Consider the following 26,579-nt stretch of genomic DNA (forward strand, 5'->3'; position numbering starts at 1 on the left):
AATCCAGAGAGGTTTTTTTTTTTTTTTTTCTCCCAGCAAAACTCTAGCACATTGTGTTCTCTGAGCAGCCATAGTGGGACCAGTCAAGTTTCAACAGTTGTTTAGAAGTGCCACAATCCTAAAAGGTTTCTGCCAACTCTCACGATGACCCAAGACAATAATCAGGCCCTCAGCTCTCTAAATATGCCCCCACGCTTGGAAACTCGTGCTCCGATAGAGCCGTTCCATCTCTTTCCAGAGCCAGCGATGGACCAAGGCTCCTGGGGTGTCCCACCATGAGGCCCCAGCCAGAGCAATCGGGCCCGTCCTCAGAAGGGTCTTGGGTTGACTCTGTCATTGACTTCCTGTATTCTGAAGCTCTGACAGCAGCAGTCCCTTCTATCCCTGGCCAGGTCCTAGGGATAGGAAACAGCTCACCCAGAGACATGCCTTTCATATGCAGCCAGTATATGTAGAGCCTACATGTATTGTAGACTACATGTCCCAGAGCCTGCCAGTTCTTCCAAGTAGCCAGCCCTAACACTTGGTCCCTGCTCTGCCTGGTCTTTCCCCTGGAAGCCACAGCAAGTCTTTCCGCCCATGGTTCCGCTGCTTCCTCTGCCTGACTTCGGTGCTCCCGTGACGCCCTGTGTGCTATGATATGGACCATCCTCTTAGGAACTATGAGTTACAAACTACTGTGTGTGTGTGTGTGTGTGTGTGTGTGTGTGTGTGTGTGTGTGTGTGTTTGCACACGTGCGCACATGCACACAGTACTGGGGATTAAACCCACGGCGTTCTACCTTCTAGCTACATCCCAGCCCTTTTTATTTTTTTATATTTTATTTTTTTGTGGTACCGGAGATGGAACCCAGGGGCGCTGTACCTCCCAGCTACAACCCCAGCTCTAATTTTTCTTTATTTTGAAACAGGGTCTCACTGAGTTCCAAAGGGCCTCGCTAAGTAGCTGAGGCTGTCCACGATCCTCTGGTCTCCACCTCCCAAATGCTGGGATTACAAGTGTGTGCCACCATGCCTGGCTATTTTTTTTTTTTTTTTGAAACAGGGTCTCACTAAGTCACTAAGGGCCTTGCTAAGTCACTGGCCAGGAGCCTGGGATCCTCCTTCTTAGCCTCCCAAGGACTGGGATCATGGTGTGCACCAGCATGGACCCAGCAACAACTACCTTTTCAGTCTGTGTCAGTGGTCTCCTCATCAGATGGCCTTGCTAACACTAAATAATAATGAAAACTGTATTTGTTATTCATAATCAAGCCTCATTTTTTAATAAAAGGTTTAGAACCAGAAAAGCCTTAGCCAATGTCCAGAGAACTGAGACCTGGACCAACTCTTTTATGGTCTTCCTACTTGGGCACGAGGTGGAGAACAGAAGTGAACTGCAGAGGGACTCTGTCATCCTGTGACAGATGGCTTGGGACACAGGGCAGAACAGCCCGCCCCAGAGCCAGACGGGGCACTGCCCCATCTCTCTATGCCATGAGGGCAAAACAAGCCCCAAGAGAGAGAAAGGAAGAAGAAGAAGAAGAAGAAGAAGAAGAAGAAGAAGAAGAAGAAGAAGAAGAGGAGGAGGAGGAGGAGGAGGAGGAGGAGGAGGAGGAGGAGGAGGAGGAGGAGGAGGAGGAGGAGGAGGAGGAGGAGGAGGAGGAGGAGGAGGAGAGGAGGAGGAGGAGAGGAGGAGGAGGAGGAGGAGGAGGAGGAGAGATGGGAGGAGGAAGAAGGAGGAAGAAGAAGAAGATGAAGAAGAAGAGGAGGAGGAGGAGGAAGAAAATAGGAGATAGAAGAGAAAGAGAGACAGAGAAAGAGAGAGAAGAGAGAAGAGAAGGGAAGAAGAGAGAGACAGACAGACAACACAACAACACAAGCCCTGACCAGCCTCCGAGGGAGACAGTGGAGCGAGAGCACTCAGCCATGAGCCGAGGCCACGGGAAGCTTGTCACTTAGACTTGAGTGCGCTCCTCCTTGGGGTATGGAGGACCCAAAGCTCTGACCTGTGCTGCCCACAGGTCAGAAGCCAGCCTCGCCTGTCCCCTGGGGGTGGCTGCAGCAGGGCGCCTGGGGAGGACATGGCCCCAGGGAGACACAGGACAAGGACCGATGGGCTCCTTCCCTGTCTCCTTCCCAAGGCTCCTGCTTTGCCCAGGGGCGGCCAGTCCAGCAGGCAGGGGCCTCTGATGAGAACGTGGGGGTGAAGGGGAAGGAGTACAGACTGGGAACCCGGTTCTCTGTGGGCACTGGCTCCTAACACCCCCCTCCCCAACACTCCCAGTGAGGTTCAAATCCAACTGTAGTTTAAAATGCACTTGGAACCTTTGAAGATTAATCTGGAGCTTAAACGGTTCTCTTAAAATGCTCACAAGCCTAAACTGCTTAATGGAAACGCTAATGAGGCTGAATTCTGTGACTGAGAATTAACATAATTAACCAATTTATGGGCACGGATTAATTTAGCTGTTATGTACTTAACATTTTCATGTTTATGAAAAGGAAAAACATGATTTGGTTTCCCCAATCAAAATATGGAGAGAAAAAAAAAATCTACATAAATGTGGCCGTTGCTGTTTACTTTTCCTTCCCAGAAACAGAGTAAACAGAGCCCGAAAAGATGCAGGCATTCGGGGACAACCGAACAGGCCGGCTTTCTGGCTTCAAAGCAGCCGTCGGGCCCAAGGGGCATCCCGGCGGCCTCCGCCACAGGCTCCTTGCTGCACGCCCCAGAAGCCCCCTGCTCCTGGGAAGCCCGAGGGGTCTGGTGCCTTGGGCTGGCCATGCTTCTCAAGGAGCAGGACATGCTGTGCCCAACGCTTCCACTGTCCCAGGGCGATTTCTGAATCTTGTTAAGCAAGAACTTGCCAAAGGCCAGGAGCCTTGTGAGGTTAAAGGGCCAGGTCCTCGCTCACCTGCCCACAGCTGCCGGCTGCCCTGGCCGGTGCGAGCGGATGCTGGTGAGACAGGAAGCCGGGAGACCTGGTGTGGGGCACGGGCTGGCACCTGCACCCCACAGCTGTGCGGGCACCACAGCAAGGGCCCCAAGGAGCTCACCCTGGGGCTTGCCTTGGAGGTGAGCTGCGGTGGGTGGGTGCAGCCATGTCCACCCTTCACCCATGCCAACCAGAAGCCCATGTGGCAAGGGGGGGGGAAGCATAACAGAAAATAAGAAGGAGATGTGTATCGCCCAAACTACTTTTACATTAAATTTTATTTTATTTTATTTTTGGTGGTACTGGGGTTGGAACCCAGAGGCTTTTCTACCTTTGGGCTATACTCCCAGACCTATTTTGTACTTTATTTGGAAACAGGGTCTCACCAAGTAGCTGAGGCTGGCTTCGAACCTGTGCGATCCTCCTGTCTCAGCCTCCCAAGTGCGGGGATTACAAGTGTGCGCCACCACGCCCGGCTACATTAAATTTTAAAAAGCTAACCGGGTGCCAGAGAAAAGACACAATAAGCAAGCAGAGAGGCTGAGAAAGGCAACCGCTCCTCTCCCTCACCAGCTTCCTACACTGCTCCTGTTATTATTTTTTAGGACAGGAGGAAGAAGCCAGGCCAAGTTATTTTTGGATGGGATATGAGTTCCTCTAAGAAAATCAATACACTTGTGCGCCGTGGGGCGTCTCTTCTGCTTCTGTTTCCAGCCACTGGGCTCGATGGCAGATGTCTTCGTAGGGTCACGGCTACGTCCGAACATCAGAGAGCTGACACTGTGATAGAAGTCTTGCATCCGGGTCAACAGGCCCATGTTCACTCCTCTGCTCTGCCTCCCTGCAGCTGCCTCCCTGACCCCGGATGTGGTAATTCACCTCTCTGAGTCTTGTGGCCTGGCATAAACGGCCATGATACTGTCCAGACAGAAGCAGGAGCAGGAATGACATCTGCAACCAAGAGCAGTCAGGGATGGCCATCCCCGGTAACGAGGAGCCGGGACCAAGAAGGTGGTGGGGCACACAGCCTACTCGCGCCGGGGCCTGGAGCCCAGGAAGTAAAATTCAAAAGGAGCTGGGTAAGGTGGCGCACGCTTGTAATCCCAGTCCTTTGGAGACTGAGACAGGAGGATTGTGGTTCGCAGTTTTAGCTACCGAGTGAGGCTTTTTGCAATGTAGTGAGACCTTGTTTCAAAATGAAAAAATATAGGGCTGGAGGTGTAGCTTGGAGGTAGGATGCCCCTGGGTTTTACCCCTAATACTGCAAAAAATATAAAAAATAAAAAGTAAAAAAATAAATGAATAAAGGGAAACCAACAAATCTGTAACCAGAGGTAAGATGTTCTGAGTTGCGAGCAGACGGGACCAGCTGGCAGGAGGGGGCTTCTGCTGTAGGGGAGCGATTCGGGAGCCCCCAAAACCTGGGGTTACAGCACAGGCGGGCAATGGCACAAGAAGTGAGCGGTGACAGTCAGCTGTCTTCCTCTCAAGGTGGAGGAGGGAGCAGCCGCAGGATCTGTCCAGAGCTGAACGTAGTGAGACAGGTGAGTATCCCAGAAGTCAGGAGTCCCCCCCCCCCAAGAAGGACAGGCCCAGCCCTGCGTCCCCTGCTCCCCACGTCACAGGAACACCGCCAGCAGACTGGACAAACACCGACAGACAAAGGGGTTCTGAGCAAAACCATGAGCAGACAACCAAGAATGAGCGCATATTTGAGAAAGCCCAATATCAAGAAAGGGAAGCATCCCCTGGGCATGGTGGTGCGTGCCTACAATCCCAGTACCTGGGAGGCTGACACAGGGGGATCACAGGTTCGAGGTCACCCCAGCAACTTAGTGAGATCCTCAACTCTCAGTAACTTCGTGAGACTCTATTTCCAAAAAATAATATAAAATAGAGCTGAATGTGTGGATCAGAGGTGGACTCCCTCTTGGGAATGCCTAGCAACACACACACACACACACACACACACACACACACACACACACACCAAATTAAAACAACACAAATAAAAGGCAGATGAACCCAAAGAGACAGAGTTAAGAGAACACATGCATGAATAAAAAGGTCTACATAATATCATTGATATGCTCAACATACGGAAGACAAGCCATTAAAAGTCAACTAGAGGGCTTCTGCTTGTAGAAAGGTGGGGTAGAAGCCTTCCAGCCTCAGGCATGAAGACAAGAAGAATGGGGCGCCTGGGTGCATATCTTTACCCGATTATAAAGAATGTGGTGTTTCTTTAGCCCTGCTATTCACTAGACATTCCTTGAGTTTTCTATGTTATGTTTGAAGGTTAAAGCAAAAATTATAACATTGTCCAATGTGGTTCTAAAGCGTATATTTAAGACAACTATAAATATCATAAATGCGGGAGGATAATGAGATGGATTATCATCTCACACAAGCTGGTAAAATGCAACAGCCGTAATCTGTGATGATGTACATATATGTATAAGACCAAGAGAAGCTACTAAAAAGGCTGTATAAGAAGATGCATCAAAAAACAATATAGATAAATCAAATTAGAATTGTGGAATTCTAGGAAGTATTCAAATAACCCTCAGGAATGCAAGGGGAAAAGAACAGCAGGAAATAAAAACACAGAAAATGAATGATAAAATGGCAAACTTAAGCCCTGATGTATCAATAATGACATTAAACATAAATGTTCTAAAAATAATGCAGTTAAAATGCACTGGTTGGCGGTATAGATTTTAAAGTATATGTCCAAATTTATGCTATCTATAAGAAACTTGATTTGAATATTATAATATAGGCGAGTTGAAAAAAGGACGGGAAAAGATACACCATTCAACTATTAACCAGAGGAAAACAGGGATAACTACATTAATATCAGATAAAGGAAACCTCAAAGCAAGGAAATCATCACCCTAAGAAGAACGAGGTCTCCGCACCTTGTAACATACTTATAAAATGTGTACAACAAAAATCAACAAAATGGACAAATCCATGGCTATTACAGAGTCCAAAACACCATCTCAGAAAGAGATCAGGTAGACAAAAAAGAAGAAAGAATTAGCTGGGTGTGGGGGCACACGCTTGGAATCGCAACATCTGGGAGGCTGAAACAGGAGGAATGTGGTTCCCGGACTGCCTCAGCTACTATTTAGTAAGGCCCTCTGCAACTCAGTGAGACCCTGTTTCAAAATAAAAAATAAAAAAATAGGACTGGGAGTGTAGCTCAGAGGTAGAATACCCCTGAATTCTAACCCCAGTACCACAAAAAAAAAAAAGAAGAAAAAATCCAGAAATTTTGAGTCCGCTTGATTAAATACAGAGATGGCAAATATAGGTGCCTACTGGGTAAGCAGTGTAGATAGATGAGACGTCCGGGTTTACGGTCAGACCATGCGTGGATGGGCAAACGGCCTTAGAGTAGGAGCAGCTGAATGAGGATTCAGCATGACAAAAGCTTCTGATTTTTCAAGAAAAGTCCAGAGTTCATGTTTTTACATAAAATCTCTTGACTTGCAAGTTTTTGCTCAAGTGTTTTTCTTTATTTTGAAAGACAGTGTAGGTCAAACAAAATACACCTTCAGGCCAAAGGCAGCCCATGGGCCTCGACTTGCAGCCTTTTATCTAATCTAAATATAGATTTCTGTATATTTGGAAAATTTTCTGCTATTACTTCCTTGAAGAGATTGTTGATCCCTTTGGTATCACTTTCTTTTCCCTCCTCTATTCCAATTATTCTTAGGTTAGCTCTCTTAAGATGGGCCCATATTTCTTCAATGTCAGATTCCTGCTGTTGGATATCTTTTTCTAGATTAGAAACTATGCATTCATTTTTGGATTGCTCATCTTCTAAGAGCGAGATTCTGTTCTCCATGTGGTCTAATCGGTTGTTTGTGCTTTGAACTGAGGCCTTTACTTCATTAATTGCATCCTTTATCTCTTTTTGGCTCTCTCTGAGTTCTTTTCGAAGCACCTCTATTATTTCTACAGTTATTTTCCTGATTTGATCTTCTAGAAATCTCTGATTTTCTGTTTTATCAGGTTCTGATGTTGTGGGGTTGTGCACATTCATTACTTCAGTGTTATTCCTCTTTCCCATGATTTCGGAGGTTTGTGCCTTCTCTGGGTTCTTCCCTTGGGTCACTATGGCTTCATTTAAGGTGCTCTGGATCTCGAGTCTGTATTATCTCAGACCCTACTACTCCTTTACTGGGTTATATCACAGAGTCTCCGACCCAGGGAATCGATAGAGGCTGCTTTAAACTATGGGGGGTGCCAGGTTGCACGTTTTCCTATGGTGTGATATCTCTGCCACCACCACTCCCTCACTGGGTCAAGTCCCAGGAGGCACAATACTGGGATTTCTCCTCTGTGGCCCGCAATTTGACTCACTGTTCTTGAGTACGTAGATGTAGCTGTACTGGACTCGGTGAATTCACTGCTGCTGCCGCCGCCGGTGGCAATATGGCGCCTCTGCCACGCCCTCGGCCATGAGGCTGGCGTATTTTTTCTTCTCTGGTTTTGATTTCCACTCTGAATCCCTGCAGCGTGTGCTGAGCTCAGCCACTGGGAGCTTTAAATGCTGTCTGCGCCGAAAGATCCCGCCTGGCTGTTCCACATCGGCTCACCTCGGCTTGCTGTAGCCGTCCGCTGAGTTCGCCGCTGCTGCCGGCAGTATGGCGCTGCTGCCGCGTCCTCGGGTGCGTGTGTCTCCTCTGTGGCCCTGAGCTCTGTTCTCAGTCCGCTTTCTCTCTGGAGCCTGGTGGTCTTTTTGTTTTTCTGGTGATGGTGTTTTCTGGCTATGAAAGGCACTCTTTTTGTGGTAATGGAGATTGGTTGTTAGCGGGACTCTTAAGCCCCGCTTTTCTCGGTCGCCATCTTTGTTGATACACAGATCCAGGAAACTTATAGAACTCCCTTTAGACAGGATCCGAGAAGAGGATCCCCACGCCATATAATTGTCAAAATGACCAATGTGGAAGCCAAGCAGAGAATCTTAAAGGCAACAAAAACAAAGGGCCAAGTGACATTCAGAGGCAAACCAATTAGAATCACTCCAGACTTCCCAAACCAAGTCATGAGAGCCAGAAGGGCTTGGAGTAACATATTCCAAACTCTGAAAGAAAACAACTTCCAGCCAAAAATTTCCTATCCAGCAAAACTTTCTATCAAATTAGATGGAGAAATAAGAAGCTTCCATGACAAACAGAAACTGAAGGAATTTATGTCTTCAAAACTAGCGCTAGAGAAAATACTCAAAGAGATTAACTACAAAGAAGAAATAGGTAACACACACCAGAACCAGAGAAACAAGATTTTCCATCCAACAGACAACTAAGATTGGTTATCTGTGGAGATTCATTACTTATGTTAGTCTTTTACCTATCTCTAAATGGTATTGTTTGCCTTTATTGTTGTTAATTTTTAGGATTTCTAGTTGGAATATTAATATACCTTCAGATATAGCATTTGGAAATATTTTATCCCATTCTATTAGTAACTTTTAACTCTGTTTACATTGTCTTTGGATATACAATATTTTCTTTTATTTTTTAGGGAGTTTGTATATTCTTCTGTTGCCTGTGCCATTGAAATCATATCCAAGAAATCACTGCCAATTTCAATGTTGTGAGGTTTTATGACCCAGATTTTCTCCTAAAAGTTTATAGTCTTAAGATTTATATTTAGGTCTTTTATCTAGTTTGAGTTAATACTTGTATGTGGGATTAGGTAAGGGTCCAATTTTATTCTTTTCCATGTAATTATTATTTTTCAACAATATTTAGTTAAAAGATTATTATTTCCACCACCAAATCTTCGTGGAAACCTTGTCAAAAATAACTTGACAATATAGGGAAGAAGTTAGCTCTAGGCTTGTATTTAACTCCAATGGTCTATATATCTGCCTTTAGAACAGTACTACACTGTTTCAATTATTGTAGCTTTATATGGTTTGAAATCAGAAAATATACATCTTCTAGCTTTGTTTTTGCTTCGAGATTGTTTTGGGTATCTAGAGTCCATATTCCATATCAGGATAGATTTTTTTCTGAAAAATAAATATATGATAGTTTCACCTAAAAAAAAGAAAAAAATATTCTCTGATAAGAAAGAAAGCAAAAAGAAATATTGAAATGTTATCTTTAAGACATCAAAAGCTTGGTATCAGACAAATGAAACTGTTATGTGAGATTATCATTTTTAATTTTGGATAAATTGCTATAATACTAGATGTCAACCACTAAGCCAAGCATGGGAGGGAGGGATGGGGAGAGAATGGGGTGGGGATCAGGTGGGGGCTGACTGGGCGATGTGTGCATGTATGTCTACAAAAGTTTGTATCCCACTATGATGTATGAATACAGTGCACCAATAAAATAAAATTAAAAATAAATAAATAAATATAGATTTCTGTAATCAATAAGTATAGATTAAAATATCTTCAAACATTAGAATATGTAGAAAAATTGAACATGATAGGTCACAAAGAAAATCTTAATAAATCCCCAAAGGCAGAAATTACACATAATGGTCTCTTATCTCAAAGTAATAAAGTTAAAAACTAGAAACAAAGGGAGCTCCCCAAAATATATCCACTTAGGAGATTTTATAAGTTTTTTTGAAATAATTACTAGCTTAAAGAAAAAAAAAATCAAAGGTGAAGTTAAGAAGTACTCAGAAACAAATAGCAAGAAAAAGCAAGGTATAATCAAGCCAAGGAAAAGTATCAGAAGAAACATTTATGAAATATTTATTTATTTATTTGGACACATAAACGCTCAAAAGTAAAGAAATTCCATTCAAGGAGCCAGGAAAAAGACAGTGATAAAATTTAAAGTTGAAGGAATTAATAAATAAAGAAAAGCAGATATACATCAAATAAAGTAAAGGAACTCAATTAAAAAACCAATTTTATGGAGGGGAAAAAACTATTTTAAAGAAAATCAGAATTGTTCATTAGTCAAGGAAAAATAAATAATGAGATTAAGAATAATTATACTATAAGTATGGAGGATCTATTTTTGAATTATGACAAGATGATATTTGAAAACCTGGAGAAATGTGTGATTTTTCCTTTTTTTTTTTTTTTTTGGTGGTACTGGGGTTCCTGGAAGCCCTTCTACCTCCGGGCTACACTCCCAGACCTATTTTTACATTTTTATTTGAAACAGGGTCTCTTAAGCCAGCGCGCACGGCTGGCTTCGAGCCTGCGCGATCCTCCTGTCTCTGCCTCCCAAGCGCGGGGATTACAAGTGTGCGCCACCACGCCCGGCCAAAATGTGTGATTTTTCTAGGAAAATTTAATTCCCAAAATTTCCTCAAGGAGAAATAAAAGCCCTGAATAGGTCTTGTCCTCTAAAAAGTCACCATATCTAGGAAGGTTGATAAACCAGCTCTACCAGCAATCCAAAGAGCAGGCAATGTCCATGATACAGGAAGTGTTTCAGAGCGTGGTAGAAGACAGGTTTCCTAACTCACAAGAGTAGAACCACTCTGATACCCAAATTCTAAAGGAATCTCAAGACACAGAAACCAGAGTTTAGCCCATCTTGTCAGTAAAGATGCAAAACTATACATAAAACTTTACCAGTTGAAGGAAGCAGTATATTTAAAGAACAGTGCTTATAATCAAGTCATCTTCATTGCAAGAATTAAAGAAATTCCAATGTTAGGAAATCTATTCATATAATTTGCTGTAGTAAACAGGTTAAATCTCTCAAAATGCCAAAAACAAATAAAAGTATCTCACTAAATAATAGCACAATAAAATTCAACATGAATTCCTGATGAAACCTCTTAAAAATCTAGGAATATAATAGTATCTGTTTAAAAAAAATTTTTTTTTTGGTGCTACTGGGGATGGAACCCAGGGGCCTTCTACCTCCAAGCTACACTCCCAGACCTATTTTATATTTTATTTGGAAACAGGGTCTCTTAAGCCAGCTGATGCTGGCCTCAAACCTGCTCCATCCTCCTGTTTCAGCCTCCTAAGCGCGGGGATTACAAGAGTGTGCCACCATGCTCGGCTATATCTGTTTAAATTTGATAAAGGATTTTATTTTTTCTTTTTCTTTTTTTATGGTACTGGGGTTCCTGGAAGACCTTCTACCTCTGGGCTACACTCCCAGACCTATTTTTATATTTTTATTTGGAAACAGGGTCTCTTAAGCCAGCGCGGCTGCCTTCGAACCAGCGTGATCTTCCTGTCTCCGCCCTCCAGGCGCGGGGATTACAAGCGTGCGCCACCACGCCCGGCTAAATTTGATAAAGAATTTTCTGCATCTAAGAAACCTACAGACGAATCCACAAGTGGTATATAAAGCTAGAAGCATTTATTTTTGTACCAAATAAAACAACAGAACCTATAAATGCCATTATTTAATATTTATCAGTTCTTACATATCAAAATAAAGGATAAAAAGAAATGTTATTAGTATTGAGGGAGTAAAATCATGATTATATTTATAAGTAGCTATTATTTACAACAATCTACAAAAGCCAGGAGCCGGCAATAATAGTGTTTATGAAGGTGGCCAGAGACAAAAGTCAACATGTAAAAGTCAAGAGCCTTCCTTAACCCAGCTCAATAATGACCCATTAAAAACGTAATCTAAATGTAAACCAACTTAGATATATAAACCTAGGAGGAAGTGTGTAAGATCAATGGACAAAGTGATGAAAAATTTTAAATGATGTAAAAGGAGGTCTGAATAAATAGAAACATGCCCTACTCCTGGGTGGGAAGACTCAATACTGAAAGGATGTCAATTCTCCCCCATTAATCTATAATTTTCCTGCAATCCCCAACAAAATCCCAGTAGGAGTTTTTAATGGAACTCGACAAGCAGAATCTCAAGTTTATCTCAAAGAGAAAAGGTACAAGAATAGCCAAGAGAGCTTTGAAAAAAAGGAACATAAAAATTTGTTCTATCAGTTATCAAAAAATGAAAAATAAAACTCCTAAACTACAATAATCAAAAGTGTCATGTTGTTAGAGCTTAAAAAAAAGAGATCAACAAACATAAGAGAGGTCACAGTGTACCAGAGCACCTGGGATGTGCACACGCAGTAAGTGGGGTCACTGATTATTACTGTCTGTTGGGCTAAGAGGTTAATGATAAAAGCCAAATCCATGAAAGCTTTAAGACAAATTATTGTTCTAAAACTTAAGTTTTTAGAGGAAATACAGGAGAATTCATTTATTATCATGGGATTTGCTAAACTAGATTCCAAACCCCAGAATCAGAAAGGGAGGTGAACAGCTTTGACATTATAAAAATTTTAAAGAGATCTTTACTGAAATATTACAAATAGAAATGGCATACAGATCATCCATATGCAACTGAGTAATTTAGTAAAAAATGAAATTTCTCTAGAGTGAAATATTCCCAGTTAAACACATGACAGCATTCAACTCTCTACTCTTTTTAAAAAAATTCTTATTTATTTATTTATTTAATTAATTTTTTTGTGCGGGTCTAAAGATCGAACCCAGAGGCATTCAGCCTCCGAGGTACACCCCCTGCCCAATTTTTTGTTCTTTATTTTGAAACAGGGTCTCACTGAGTTGCGGAGGGCCTCGCTAAGTAGCTGAGGCTGTCCAAGAACCACGATCCTCCAGTCTCAGCCTCTTTAATGCTGGGATTACGAGCGTGCACCACCGCGCCCAGCTGACTCTCTACTCTTAAAAAAAGAAAAGATGATCCCTACAGAATCTTGAGAAAATAACTTTCCACCTTTATGCATAGCAATGTATCAGGAAGTGCTGGTAGCTGAGGGAGCTTGTTTCCAAAGATGTAATTTGGACTTTCACTATTCATTTTATATTATATTATTATTATTATTATTATTAGTAGTAGTAGTAGTAGTAGTAGTAGTAGTAGTGGGGATTGAACCCAGGGTCATTCCCCTAGCTAAACCTCACCCCTATTTTTTTTTATTCTTTATTTGAAACAAGGTCTCACTGAGTTGCGGAGGGCCTCACTAAGTAGCCGAGGCTGGCCGTGAACCTGTGACCCTCCTGTCTCAGCCTCCCAAGTACTGGGATTACGAGTGTGTGCCACCATGCCTGGCTTATTTCATTATTTTTATATGATAAATTTATAAGAAATGTACAATTTTACCAAGGAAGTTGGTAAGAATTCCGTTTGTTTATAAATATGTAGTCAAATTTTTAGAAGCTCTGTGCTGATTTTAAACTATGTTCAAAAGTTCTGTGTCACTTTCGATTTAAAAGTTATAGCCAAATCTCACTCCCTTTGTGTTTATGTTAGATTTAATGATATATTTCTAACGGATATAGCGTGGCCAAAGGGATGGCATATAACTTCTGAGACGAGGTCATAAAAGATACTGCTGCTTCCTGTTTATTTTCTCCCTTGAGTCACCTGTCACAAAGGAAGCCAGCTCTCATGTTATGGGGACACTCAAACACCCAATGGAGAGGTCACAGGTGAGGAATCAATCATCGCTTCCAAAAACCACCCAGAAACTGAGGCATCTAGCCAACAGCCACAGAAGTGGCTTATCTAGGCGTGGCTCCTCCTGCCCTGGCCCAGCTTTCAGATTACAGTCACAGCCAACAGCCTAACTACTAGTTTGTGAGTGACCCTGAGCCACAACTATTCAGCGAAGCCACCCTGTGTTAGATCATGCATGCTGCTGTCGTAAGGAGCTACATTTTGGAATGACTGTCATGCAGCAGTGGATAGCTAAAACATAATCTTTTGGTAGAGAAATATAAACCATAAGTTTTAGTGACTATAAGGGCAGAGTTGCTCAAATCAGACTAACTCTATAAAGATAATAATTATAAACTCTGGAAAAATATTTATGCGGAAAAAATTTTAAGGACATTGGACAGCTACCAGAAGCAGTCAGAGGCAGGCAGGGATTCCATTCGCCAAAGAAGGGAGCCCTACTTGGGTGTGCCCCAAGTTTGAATGAGTTTTTTTCTGCAGAAACTCCCCATTTTTTATTTTGGTGCACAGGGGCTAGAACTCAACCAGAAAAGCATAATTTCATTTTCCTAATATCATAATTTTATCTCCTGCCGTCAGGAGGTGGATTTGGAGGCTTCTAGAATAACCAGAAAATGAGAAGGGAAATCTCAGAAAGGAGAGTACTGTGGAGGAAGATATGCGAACTCCCCACAACCACTTGGCTGACGCCTGAACTCCACGTGCTTGGGAAACACTCTAAAAATTCCAGGAGGTAAACAGCAGCTGGACGCTGGAGGGCTGAGCAGATATTTCAGCTGCTCCCCACTGTAGGGGAATCTATTTAGAGGTTGAGTCTTGCTATGTTAGCACTTTTAATAAACATTTCAGGTTTTCCACCAAAATACCCAAAGGGTCGTGGTATTGGAATACAGACTACGTGCTTGGGCTAAGAAAATTTCCCGAAAACTAAGGGCAAATCTGAAAGAGACCAATCTTAGAAGGATGAACAATCAAGCCTATAAGAATGAAAATTTAAATGATTGCTAGAATTAAAGCCTACAGTATTCAGGCAAAAACAATGGAATCCGGAGTGTGAAATGTAACATAGGAATGTCTACCATACAATAAAAAATTACTAGACGTGGGCAAAGAAACAGGAATATGCGATCCGTTATAAAGAATAAAATCAATCATTGGGAACATAGAGATGACCTAAATACTAGAATTAGCACAAACATCTTTACGGAATCTCTTAAAAACACATTAAAAAGTCTAAAATAAAAGATAAAATGAGTGAAGAGGTAGGAATCTCAGGAGCGATTTGGAAATACAAATAAGAACTAAATGGAAAGAACAAGAGAGAAAAGTACAGTTTCTGAATTAAAAAAAAAAAAAACCATGGGTGGAATTAAGAACAGATTAGACGCAGCAAAAGTAAGGATCTGTGAACCCGAAGATAGTGCAATAGAAACCATCTAATTCGAAACACAGAGTAAAAAAGGAGGGGATGAAAAGAACAAAGCCTGCGTAATCTGCGTGGTAAATTACGGAGTTTAACTACTATTACTGAGATCCAGAAAGAGGTGAGAGAAAAGAGAATTATAAGAAATACTGACTGAGTGCTTTCCAACTTTAATTCAGAAACAAAACAACCCGCTATGAAATACTACAAACTCCAGGCTGGAATAATGTGAAGATTACATAAAAATATATCATAGCGACAGAAAAGGAAACACATTGTGAAAGCAGCCAGGGGATCAAATCTCATTTCATAAGGGGGCAGCAATAAAGATGGCCGCCGACTGACCAGAAACAATGGGTGTCGGAAGGCAATGGAACAGCGTCTTGAGGGGCTGGTGTTAAAGCACTGATGAAGAGCCAGCCAGAATTCTACATCCAGCAAAGATGAAGACACTTTCACATCAAATCTTAGATAATTTTTCACCAGCTGGGAGAGAAGTTTCAAAGACACTAAAAGAAATCCTTCAGAGCCTGCATGTTGGTGCAGTATTTGGGAGGCTGAGGCAGGAGGACTGCAGATTTGTGGCCAGCCTCAGCAACATAGGGAGGCTTCTTCAACTTAGCGAGACCCTGCTTCAAAATAAAAAAATAAATAATAAAATAGAGTTGGGGTATAGGTCAGAGATAGACTGTCCCTGGGTTCAAAAAATAAAAAGTAAATTATTCAGTGTTATAGTTAGATATAAAATGTCCCCTAAAGAGCTCACTTTTTAATATTCAGGGTTGATATAGTGGAGTCCTGAGAGTAATCCCAGCAGTGGAGACACCCATTATAATGGGTTTGCCTGCGTGGTACCTGGTAGGGGGCAGGGCGTAGCTGGAGGAGGTGGCTGGGGGTGCGGCCTCGGGATCATGCATATGACCCCTCCTCCCCTGCGCTCCTCTTGCTCCCGCCTCTATGATGTAAAGAAGGCAGCTGGCGTGCTCACCCTTGGCCTCCCTGTTGTGCCCTGAGAGCCAGGTCCCCAGCCTCACATGGACTGAGCCTAGAAATTGTAAGAAAACAAATCTTTTTTCCTCTAAGTTATGTGGTCAGATATGTAGATTATGGCTAAATGGATACACTCAGGTTGAAGGGAAACAGAAACAAGATGGAAGTCAGAAGCTAGAGAAACCAAGGAAGAATGGTAGATACGGAAATAAGCGTATCTCCTTTTACAAGTATTTTTAAGTTGACCGAGTGTTTAGAACAAGAACAATAGCGACGCACTGCAGGTTTATAACCTAGAAAGTAAAACACATCAGAGTAACCACACAAAGGGTGAGAATGAGTATGAACTGAAATAATCTGTTTTAGATTCACGTATGAGAGACAAAGCAGCATACCATCATTCTAGCCTGGGATAAGTTAGGGTCGACTTTATAATCTCTCAAGCAACCTCTTCAAACACCAAAAACAAAGCTAGAAAGAGGTATAGCTCCCTGGTCAGCTCCAGGGCATCTCAGAAAGAGTCCTTGCTGAGTGCACACACTCAGGGCAGGAGGCTCGCCCACCCAGGGGTGCTCAGAGGCCCCCACGCAGGGCGGGCTTCGAGGGAGCGGCGGTGCACAGCAGCTTTAGAGCAAAGGGCACCTTAACCCCACTCCTGCCATCCCGAGCAGCCCCACCCCATATTCCCCATCCCTACGCAGCCGCAGCCGCAGCCTCCGTGTTGCCGAGACCATCGCCTCCTGAGCACTCCCTCCACATACAGCCCAGCCCTCCCCTTCTATCCCCAGCCATGCCCAGGCTTGGTCTCCCTGCCCTCCGGGCCACCTGCCCCTCTCCTGCCTCACACATTGGTACTGTTTGCCCCAAAGACGTGCTGAGCCCCCAGGGGCCCTAATTGTCTGTCATTTCTTTCTTCCTCCTCTTGGTGGTGAAGCCAGAATTATACATGCAGTATGTGCTTAAAAGTATTCCATGCATTTATCTTTAAAATAACATCCCTCTCTCCAGCCCTGCAAGTGGAGGCACTCTTTCTCCAGAATCAGAACTTAAGCTTACAATTTGGCAACGTGAATGGAACTACACGGTAACAAGCTGCTTGCACCGTGCGTCTTCTCTGAGGGCTCTGGGTGTTATGGCTGCCAGCGCCTCCTCTGTGCAAGCCTACCTGCCTGGGCCACCCAGAGCCTCCTCTAAGCCAGCTCGTCCCATCTGAAGACACAGCCCCTGGGGACCTTGTTAAGATGCAGATTCCGGCGGACGGGTCTGGAATGGGGTGAGGATTCTGTATTCCTAGCAGATCCCGGACGATGTCCATGGGGCCATCTAAGGCATTTAAGGCTCAAACAATCCCAAAGGTGGATGACCACTGGGCGTGGTGGCGCACGCTTGTAATCCCAGCGCTTGGGAGGCTGAGACGGGAGGATCGCACAGGTTCGAAGCCAGCCTCAGCTACTTAGTGAGGCGCTCAGCAACTTAGTGAGACCCTGTTTCCAAATAAAATAGAAAATAGGTCTGGGAGTATAGCCTGGAGGTAGAAGGCCCCTGGGTTCCATCCCCAGTACCACAATAAGTAAATAAATAAATAAAGGCAGGTGACTCCTCTTGGTTTTCTTCTCTCTGTGAGACCCAGCCAGAGGGAGAGAGTCCCACTTACCCCCAAGGTAACATCTGCCTGTTTGGTATCTGACTTCATCCTCATAACACACCCAGGTAAGCACATGTACGCAGCCGTTCTCCCAAGCCCCAGGGAAGTAAACCTAGGCTCAGAGAGGTCACGTAAGTTGCCCAAGGACACACAGCCATTGAGGGGTGGGAATGGGCATTCTATAACTTCCGGGGGTCTCTGGTCATCATGGATGGCTCCCGAGGCAGGTTGATAGCCCCTGTTTGTTCTATAGACCACACTCTGGGGGTTTAATTCTATCATGGAGTGACAAAGCCCCAAGGGAAAAGACAGGCAGAGTCCCCTCGAAGGGAAAGCTGGGGATGCTCTTTGACATTCTCCAGCGACTGGGCGATCCAGGAAACCCTGAGCCCAACCGTCCCTCCTTGTACTGCCTGTGCTTGGAATTGAGGGGTCCACAGCCGGCCCCCAAAGGCACAGTGGCGCCACCTGAGTGCACAAGCACACCTTACAACAGAGGTGGACAGGCCTCCCAGACAAGGCGGCCGCCCCAGGCCGCCCTCCCTCTGCCACGTGCACCTAGCGGGCGCTTTGGGATCCTTGGAGTTGTGATGGATGGGCCCCAGCGGGGCGCAGGGAGACCTGTTAGCCTTTGCAGAGAGCGCCCCATCCTGGCGGCAGCCCATGGACTGAGCGACATGAACGGCTTGTCAGCAGGGGAGGGGGTGCTGCCAGGCATTGACAGTTGACTCCCTGGGAACAAGACGGGAGACGGGCGGCTAGCGGGAGCACTTCAGCAGGCTCAGTGGTGTGTGTGTGGCGGGGTTCCTGTCCTGGGTCGACTGAGCCAACAGTGAGGCAGGCAAATGCAGGGCTGTTTGGGGGCCGCCATGACAAACATCCTCTGGCTAAAGCCAAGAGACAGGAGCAGAAGTGGCCAGGATGCTCTGGCCCCAGTCAGGGCCTAGGAAAGGCCTCGGTCCGGGGAAAGGCTAGGTCTGTGTGGGAAGCAACAGGGAGCCCCCAAAGGGTATGAGCAGGAGAGAGGCCCGCTCTGGTGGCTGGAGGCGAGTCGGTACCAGGCTGGCAGGACCAGAGGACGAGGGTGCCTCTGACGGGACCCGTGGTGCTTTTCAGACAAGACAGCGAGCAAGTCCTGTCTGAAGGCCTCACCTTTTGCAGGGGCTGCCTGGGCCAGGGCACAGCTCAGACTGCTGCTTCCGATGTGGCCAGGACCAAGGGACAGGTGGCTTCTGAGCCCCGCACAGCGGGAGTCTCCGCCCGGCCCCCAGCCCCGCCGCGCGCTCCTGGCCTTACCTCCGATTTTCGCATTGTACGCGATCCCCACGATGCAGTAGGAGTTGTTGGCTGAGGCGGCAACTTCCCCTGCACAGCGAGTGCCGTGTCTGCAGCGAAGGAAACACAGAATAAGGCCCCTGCTGGTGACGGCGGACAAGCCCGCACGCCACTCAGCTTTGCTTTCTGCATCCCCTGTGGTCAGCAGCCCTCCGAGAGGAGGCATCCGGGCAGGCTTGGCACAGCCTCACTCTGAGGTCGTCTCTGCCCCCAGGTCCCAGCGCCCGGGGCCCTGCATCTCCCCTCGCCAGCACCGGTCATCACCCTGCTGATAGGGGCCGCCCCCACACCCCGCCTCAGTTCTGGGTCTCTGCGCCCAACAGGTCACTTGGCAGACACAGGTGCGGCATCAAAGCCCGCCTGGCCAAGAAAGAACTGACTGGCACGTGAGGTTTTACCCCTGTGCACCTGCAGCACAGTGTTCCGCCTCCTCAGCAGCCTCCTGACACTCTGTGGCCATTAAGCAGGGGCCAGGGAAGAAAGTTCTAGAGTCAACACTCAGTAGCAGCTGGGGAATGACAAGGAAATTACCAGAAAAACAAATCACCTTCCTTTGTACTAATGACCCCATTCTGGGACATGCCACAGCAGGGCACAGACTCTGGGTGACCCCATTCTGGGATGTGTCCAGCAGGGGCCAGATTCTGGGTGGCTCTCAGGAGCTCATCTTTGACAGAGTCCGTGGGGATTCTTAGCATCCATTTACATTCAAAGCTGTGCGTTGGCCCTCTTGGAAGGGAGTTGTCTGTCCTTCTCTAGAACTCTCGCAGCCCCGAGGCCTGGGCAGTCACGGGGTCACATGGCTCCATGGCTCATGCTGGGATTCGATCTCACCCTTCAAGGGTCATTGCGTGGGGTATGGATCATGCTGCCCTGGTTCGCCATGTGTGACCAGGGAACAGCCCCTTTGCTCCAGGCGGCCTTGCTGCTGGGCGAGAAGGGCACCTTGGGACCGAGGCAGGGAAAGCACCCTGAGGCTGGGGCCTCTGTGCTCTGGGGAGCTCTGCAGCCTGGCGTGTGGAAGACGGAGACACGCACACGCCTGTTGCCCAGCGTGGTGCGCACACCGGTGTTTGGTGTTTTGTGATTTTTTCTTTAAGCAAGTCTTCCTATGTTGCCCAGGTTGACCTCAAACTCTGTAAGTACTGAACCTCAGAACCCAACCATCCAGGCGCTAGAATACGACAGCTGTGGTGTGAGTGCTGGGTGTCCTCCAAAGTCCATGTATTAAAGGGCTGGTCCATTAGGAGGAGGTCTTGTGGGGGAGCCAACCTCACTGGGGGTGTACCCCCGAGGGGGACTGTGAGACCCCTGCCCCTTCCTCATTCCCCTTCTGCTGCCTGGGTGATGAAGTGACTGAGTTTTGCTCTCTACACTCTCCTGTCTTGACCCAACCCCAATGCAACTGGAGCCCCTGGACCAGGAGCTGGAACCTTTCCTTTTTATAAGCTGGTTATCTTGGGTATTTCATCACAGTAACGGAAAGCCGACTAACACCGCCACGGTGAGAGGACATGCCTGCCAAGTGCCATGTCGACAGTGGGGAAAGAACAAAGGGCCTTTGTTATTTTCCTCTAAATATTTTTGAAGAGTGGCAAGAGCTCAGGGCAGGGGCATGTTGACAGAGAAAGGTCAGGCAGTTCAACAAATGAAGTCCTACGTCCAGCCTTAGGGCTCACCGCTCCAAGAGGTCAGGTGACTCTGGCAATGTGACCAACCCCATGGCTTCCTGAGCACCCACAGAGTGAGCTTCACCTGCATCTCGCCCTCCCAAGAGCCCTGCGAGGTGGGGAAACGCCTCTAAGTCACTGTTAAGACTTGGATCTGGACCGTCCCCCAGAACCTAAGGGGTCAGAGGCATGGCTTTGGGGGTGATTGGACCACATCCGTGGCTTAGCCCAGTGGACCCCTCGGAGGAAGGAGGTCACTGGGGACGAGCCCTGGAAGGGCTCATCCTCTCTCCAGCCCCTTCCGCTCTTTTGCTTCCCGGCCTCCGTGAGCGGAGCAGTTTCCCTCCATGATGCTCTGCTTCACCTCAGGCCCAGAGCGAGAGCCAGCCAGCCACGGACTATGCCTCAAAGCCACGAGCCGCACTGAGCCCCTCCTCCTTTACATTGTTGACGCCAGGTATTCTGGGCGCAATGATGACAATTTGACTCGCACAGACACTAAGACACAGCACCAATGGTGACTCAGCACTCAACACCACACGGCAGGTGAGCGGCAGAGCCGGGCCTCGAACCCGGATTTGTGCAGCACCACACGCCCTAGCTCCTCACATCAAGGACGAGCCATACATGCAGGCATGTGACCCGTGTGCCCAGAGAGACCCGGGCGATGTCTTCACACAGCCAGTTATTGCCTTAACATCCACCTCTAGCTGACCAGCAGAGGAGACATCCCTAAAGAAAGGCTAACTTGCCGGGCATGGTGGCACATGCTTGTAATCCCCGCGCTTGGGAGGCAGAGACAGGAGGATCGCGCAGGTTCGAAGCCAGCCGTGCTGGCTTAAGAGACCCTGTTTCCAAATATAAAATAGGTCTGGGAGTGTAGCCTGGAGGTAGAAGGGCTTCCAGGAACCCTAATACCACCAAAAGAAAAAAAAAGAAAAAAAAGAAAGAAAAAGAAAGGCTAACTCCACAGAAGCCGCCCGTGCTGAGGGGCTGTGCCCAGCGTGGCTTCCGACTCTTGGAGAAGCCCCCAGAAGCACCCGAGCAGGTGGAGGAGCACCCGGAGCCTGTGGTCCCTCCCGTGGCCCCTGTGGGAGTGACCCGCGGGGAGAGGAGGAGGGTGCAGGACGCAGGGGAAGCAGGGACACAGTGACCTACTTGTTTTCGTTGCTGACGTCATATCGTGGAGATGGGTCGTAATCATTTCCGTTGACGTCATAGCTTGCGTAGGAATCCTGGGAATTAAAACTCGGTGAGTCAAGAGGGGAAGCCTATTCCATCCCTGCTCTGAATTACCCTCGCTTTAACTCCTTTCTATGTCTGCCTCAGAAAGTCCACACAGAGTGTCTCTCTGACCACAGCTATCATCATCTCTAAGTAGTGGTAAAACACACAGAACACACAATCTATCACCGTAACCATGTTAAGCGTACAGTTCAGCAGCATAAGTACATCCACATGATTCTACAACACCGCCATTATCCATCTCCAGAACTTTCTATCCTCCCCAAACTCAAACTCTGTACCCATGAAACACTAACTCCTCGTTCCTGCTTCCCCCAGCCGCTGCCAGCCACCACTGTGCTTCCTGTCTCTGTGGACTGACCCTTCCCATCCCAGGTATCTTTTTCCTAATTTAATAGAGTGTGAGAAGCTGGGAGGCTGAGACAGGAGGATCGTAGTTCGTGGCCAGCCTCAGATAATTAGTGATGCCCTTTGCAACTCAGTGAGACCCTGTTTCAAAATAAAAAAGAATAAAAAAAATAGGGCTTGGGGTACAGATCGAAGGTAGAATGCCCCTGGGGTCAATCCCGAGTCCACAAAAATAAATAAATAAATAAATGAATAAATGAATAAAAACATAAAATAGGGCGTGGGAGCAAATGACAACATACTGCTTTTTAAATTTGTATTCACTTAAAAATAGCACGGCTGAACACCTTTGCATGTCTGCTCCTAGGCTTGACTTACGTAATTTGGGGCCAGGTCCGGGTGATTTCTCTCTATGCCATCATCCAGGATGGTGACCACCACGTTTTTCCCTGTGTAGCCCTTCTTCCACGCCGCCTGGACGTTCATTTCCGACCGGCAGCGACTGTTCTTGTCGCCACAATGCTGTGTGTGCAGAAGACACAAAGCCCGGATGCTCCCGCGGTTCAACGGCAGCACCACACAAACCCACAGAGAGCAGAACCCGCTTAGCAACAACTGGAGGAAAAGCCGGCCCTGCCTTGGATAGCTGAGCCCTCTTCCTCCCACCCGGACCCAGGAGGGCTCATGGCGCGTTCCCCTGGCTTTTTTTGCACGTGGCAATTCTTCAGAAGGGAAAGTCTCCACTGTTCAATCATTCCTGTACTCAAAGAGCCCTTCCTGGACTTTTGTATAAGCTCAGAAAGAGAACCACAACCCATCACCCCTTGACGAAGGGTTTGAGTGTCTCTCTGGAGTCGCCCTGGCAATATGGGCTGGGGAAGTGAACCCTGGCCTAGACGCAGCCTATGGATACCCAGGACGGGGGGACATGAACCGTGGCCTAGACACGACCCGCGGATACCCAGGATGGGGGGACGTGAACCGTGGCCTAGACACAGCCTGCAGATACCCAGGACGGGGTCCCCAGCCCTCCACTCACCATGTACCACATGTTGGACCAAATAGGGTCATTGAAATACAGAGCCTGAGCGTCGCTCCGCACCTGTCTCTTCACCCTGCGTTTCACTTCTTGTTGCTGGAGCCATTTCACCTGCCAGGAAGAAAGGTAGCCGTGAGTGATTATTTCTACAGTGATCTGATTTTGTGTAGCCTCTCTGTAGGGGCTACAGGTTTCCTTATGCAAGAGTCTTAGGTCATAATAGGTGTGTGTGGTGTGTGTGTGTGTGTGTGTGTGTGTGTGTGTGTATCTACACTCCCAGCCCTTTTTATTTTTTATTTTGAAACAGGATTTGCTAAGTTGATGGAATCCCACTACGTGGCTGAGGCTGTCCTCAAAGCTGCCATCCTCCTGTCTCAGCCTCTCAAGTACTGGGATGACAGGCGTGGGCCACTGCGCCTGGCCACAGTAGGTGCTGTGGATGGCGTGCTCCAAGCAGAGCTTTCACTTCAAAGTGGCCGCTTTGGAAAAATGACAACTGATTTGTTACATGTGGAGGGGAAATGATATCGCACTGATAGATTTTTGAAAATATTCTACAAAAATAATGGATCCTGGCCGGGCGTGGTGGCGCACACTTGTAATCCAGTACTTGGGAGGCTGAGACAGGAGGGTCACAGGTTTGCGGCTACACTCAGCTACTTAGTGAGGCCCTCTGTAACATAGGTGAGACCCTATTTCAAAATAAAGAATAAAAAATAGGGCTGGGGGTGTAGCTCGGAGGTAGAATGCCCCTGGGTTCCATACCTTCTACTACAACTATACACACACACACACACACACACACACACACAGGATCCTGTGAACCTGTGAAGTTATTAAAAAATTGATAAGTAACTCTTTCTAGGAAGAAAAAAGAAAAGAGGAAGGAAGGAAGGAAGGAAGGAAGGAAGGAAGGAAGGAAGGAAGGAAGGAAGGAGTGAAACAGAAAATTGCTTGGTCGTACTTTTTACAGGAATTGTGTTAGAGTGAGGATATGAATAAGAAAACTATGACAGCTCATGTATAAGAATTTCTGGCAGCCACTAGAAACATGTTTTCAAAACATGCACAGAGAAAAATCTAGAAAGGGAGGCAGCAATATATCTGCAGCAGCAATTCCTGGGTGCTGAGACTACTGCCACCTTAAGATTTTCAAATTGCTTTCAAGGTTGAGAGCGGGCCGCTGGCCTCCTCGGTCCTCGGTCTGCAGCCCGGGGACCACCACGCGTTATCAGGAGGGTTAATCCATGCACCGTATACATAAAGCTCTCGGACTAATGCCTGGCACACGGTCGCCATTATCCTTCTGTGTGGGTTCTTTTCATGTGAGAGGAACTCAATCATTTTCCAAGTGTCTTGGAGAAGAATTCATGGGAGCAGGAGCATTTTCTCTGATCTTATGAGCTGGTCCCACCCAATCTGGTAGTGCTAGAAGGCAGGGTTCAGCCAGGGCCAGGGCCCCAAGATTGGGAGGAGGAGGAGGAGGAGGAGGAGGGGAGGAGGAGGAGGAGGAGGAGGAATAGGAAGAGGAAGAGGAGGAGGAGGAGCACCCAGGCCCTGGTGACAGTAGTGTGGTGTGACTCCAGACCAGCAGGCTGCCTGGAGGAGCTGGTGCAGGCTGGGGGAAGGCGGAAGAGAGGCGGGAGGAAGAACGAGGAGGAGGCTCCCGGTAAGCTGGAGGCTGCTGTGCTAAGGCCAGGGACCTTGGGCCGGCACAGTAAGGTGCTGCTTACGCTGGGAGTGGGGGTTGCGGGCCCTGCTCAACGAGGGAGGCACATTTCCTTTCCTCTGTCCCAACTTCAACTTCCTCAGCACCCGAGGGAGGAGAGCAGGGCACCCCATATGCAGCCCTGCAGGGGTGAGGATGCATCTTAAAGGTATCCTTAGGGTGCAGAACAAATTGCTTGGAAGGCAAGGACCACAGCCTGTCCCACCACCGCCGCGATCTGTCTATAAACACCCAGAGACTGGGCTCCTGGTAAACAAGAGTTCAAAACTGATTGTGGGACACACACTTAAAAAGGCCTTAGCAACGCATCCTAGGAAATTTATAATGGCCACTGATAAATACTTCTGCTGAAAATAAAGCTACAAAATAAGAGATGTTGTTCATAACACCCCTTGACGGCCCTATTCAGCTCCTCCATGCACCACCCTGAACTAGAAAGCTCTCACCTGGTTTGAAATACCTAGGACGCTATTTCATAATCCCCTAGGCATTCTGCTATGAAATGCAGCAGAACGGAGATTCCTCATGGCTCGAGGCTCACTGATAGTCCATCCTTCCCGCTCCCCCACCAGGCTGAGCCCTGGATTTACAACTTACCCTAAGACCTTCCCGTGCCTCCCGACTGCTGTGCTTACCAGGCCACACATCCATCTAGAGAGGGAGGGGGCTCTGCTCTTCTAAGACCAGCTGGGTGACTCACCCCAAAACCAGTTAGGTGACAGGAGAAAGCGTATTTCCAGACGTCATGAATTAGTTGCCTAGTAGAGTGAGAGTTTGGGCATCCCAGCCCGTGATGGTTGCTAGGTGCTGGGGAGAACCCCTTGCTAGCACAGTTCTGATGGTGGGCTGATTGCACCAGGTCCACGGCATGGTGAGGGGACCCTCAGCCACCCACTGGCATGAAGACAGCACTCCTCAGCCCAGGGGCAATGGGCCTGCTCACTCTAAGTCTCTGACCAGGACCAAGATGGGGCCGGGCCGGTGGAACTGAATCTGATAGATATTTGCCATCTGGAGAGTTTCTGATCCCGACATTTTGGAGAGGAATCCAGGTGGGCAGCAGTTTCAGGGACCAGTTTAGCCAGTGGTCACCTGGTCCTTGTCCTCTAGGTTCCAACGGATGCCTTGTTCTTCACCCATTCCTGGGAAAGTACACTGGGATCCCCCATCTTGCTTCCTGCCCACCACAAAGAATAAGCCAGCTTTCAGATCCACCACCCAGATGTCTCTGGATAGTGGACAAGGCACATCGAGTCCTTCTGTGTGTCTGATGCCAGGTTTAGGCAGAATATCATGAACACGCCCAGTCCTCATTCAGGGCCAAGGCTCCCACCCGTCCGCCCCAGCCCAGAAGCAAACCTCTGCTTCACTCGCCCCTCAGGTTGGAACCCAGGAGCCACGTAGTCACTCTCAAAGCCCAGAGGTGTGTCGATGGCCCCAAACCAAGAGACTAAAACTTGAACTCTCACATCAAGCTGAGTCGGCACCTGTCCATGATAAAGGGGTGCCCACCCGCACACTGGCAGAGTCAAGAAGTCTCACTAGGAACGGCAGTAAAATTTCAAAAAAGGGACTACATCATCGAGGGCCTCTAGGCATGTGTCACTCATAGAATTAATTCTGCAGAACTTGCAAATGGGGAGACGGGGACAACTGAGTGGGAGGGAGACTTGAGGTCTTTCCCCCTGAGCCCAGGATCACCTCTGTAGGATCCCAGCGCGAAGTCAGTGCTAAGGCTCTCCTGGCAGCGAACCTGGCCTGGCGCTTTTCACTG

General features: G+C 47.2%; 1 protein-coding gene across 1 annotated transcript in view; it reads right to left on the reverse strand.

Annotated features, from left to right (window-relative positions):
- The window catches only part of PCSK6 (proprotein convertase subtilisin/kexin type 6), a gene marked incomplete at both ends in the record, with an annotated part of 187,514 nt that overhangs the window by 95,748 nt on the left and 65,187 nt on the right, over positions 1–26,579 (reverse strand). Inside the window, 4 exons of the mRNA XM_080691856.1 lie at positions 18,736–18,824; positions 21,603–21,679; positions 22,416–22,559; positions 23,077–23,187. Coding sequence (XP_080547982.1) covers positions 18,736–18,824; positions 21,603–21,679; positions 22,416–22,559; positions 23,077–23,187 — 421 coding nt within the window. The remainder of the gene's footprint in view (positions 1–18,735; positions 18,825–21,602; positions 21,680–22,415; positions 22,560–23,076; positions 23,188–26,579) is intronic.

The sequence above is a fragment of the Muscardinus avellanarius genome, assembly GCF_963383645.1.
Source record: "Muscardinus avellanarius genome assembly, chromosome: 3".
NCBI lineage: Eukaryota > Metazoa > Chordata > Mammalia > Rodentia > Gliridae > Muscardinus > Muscardinus avellanarius.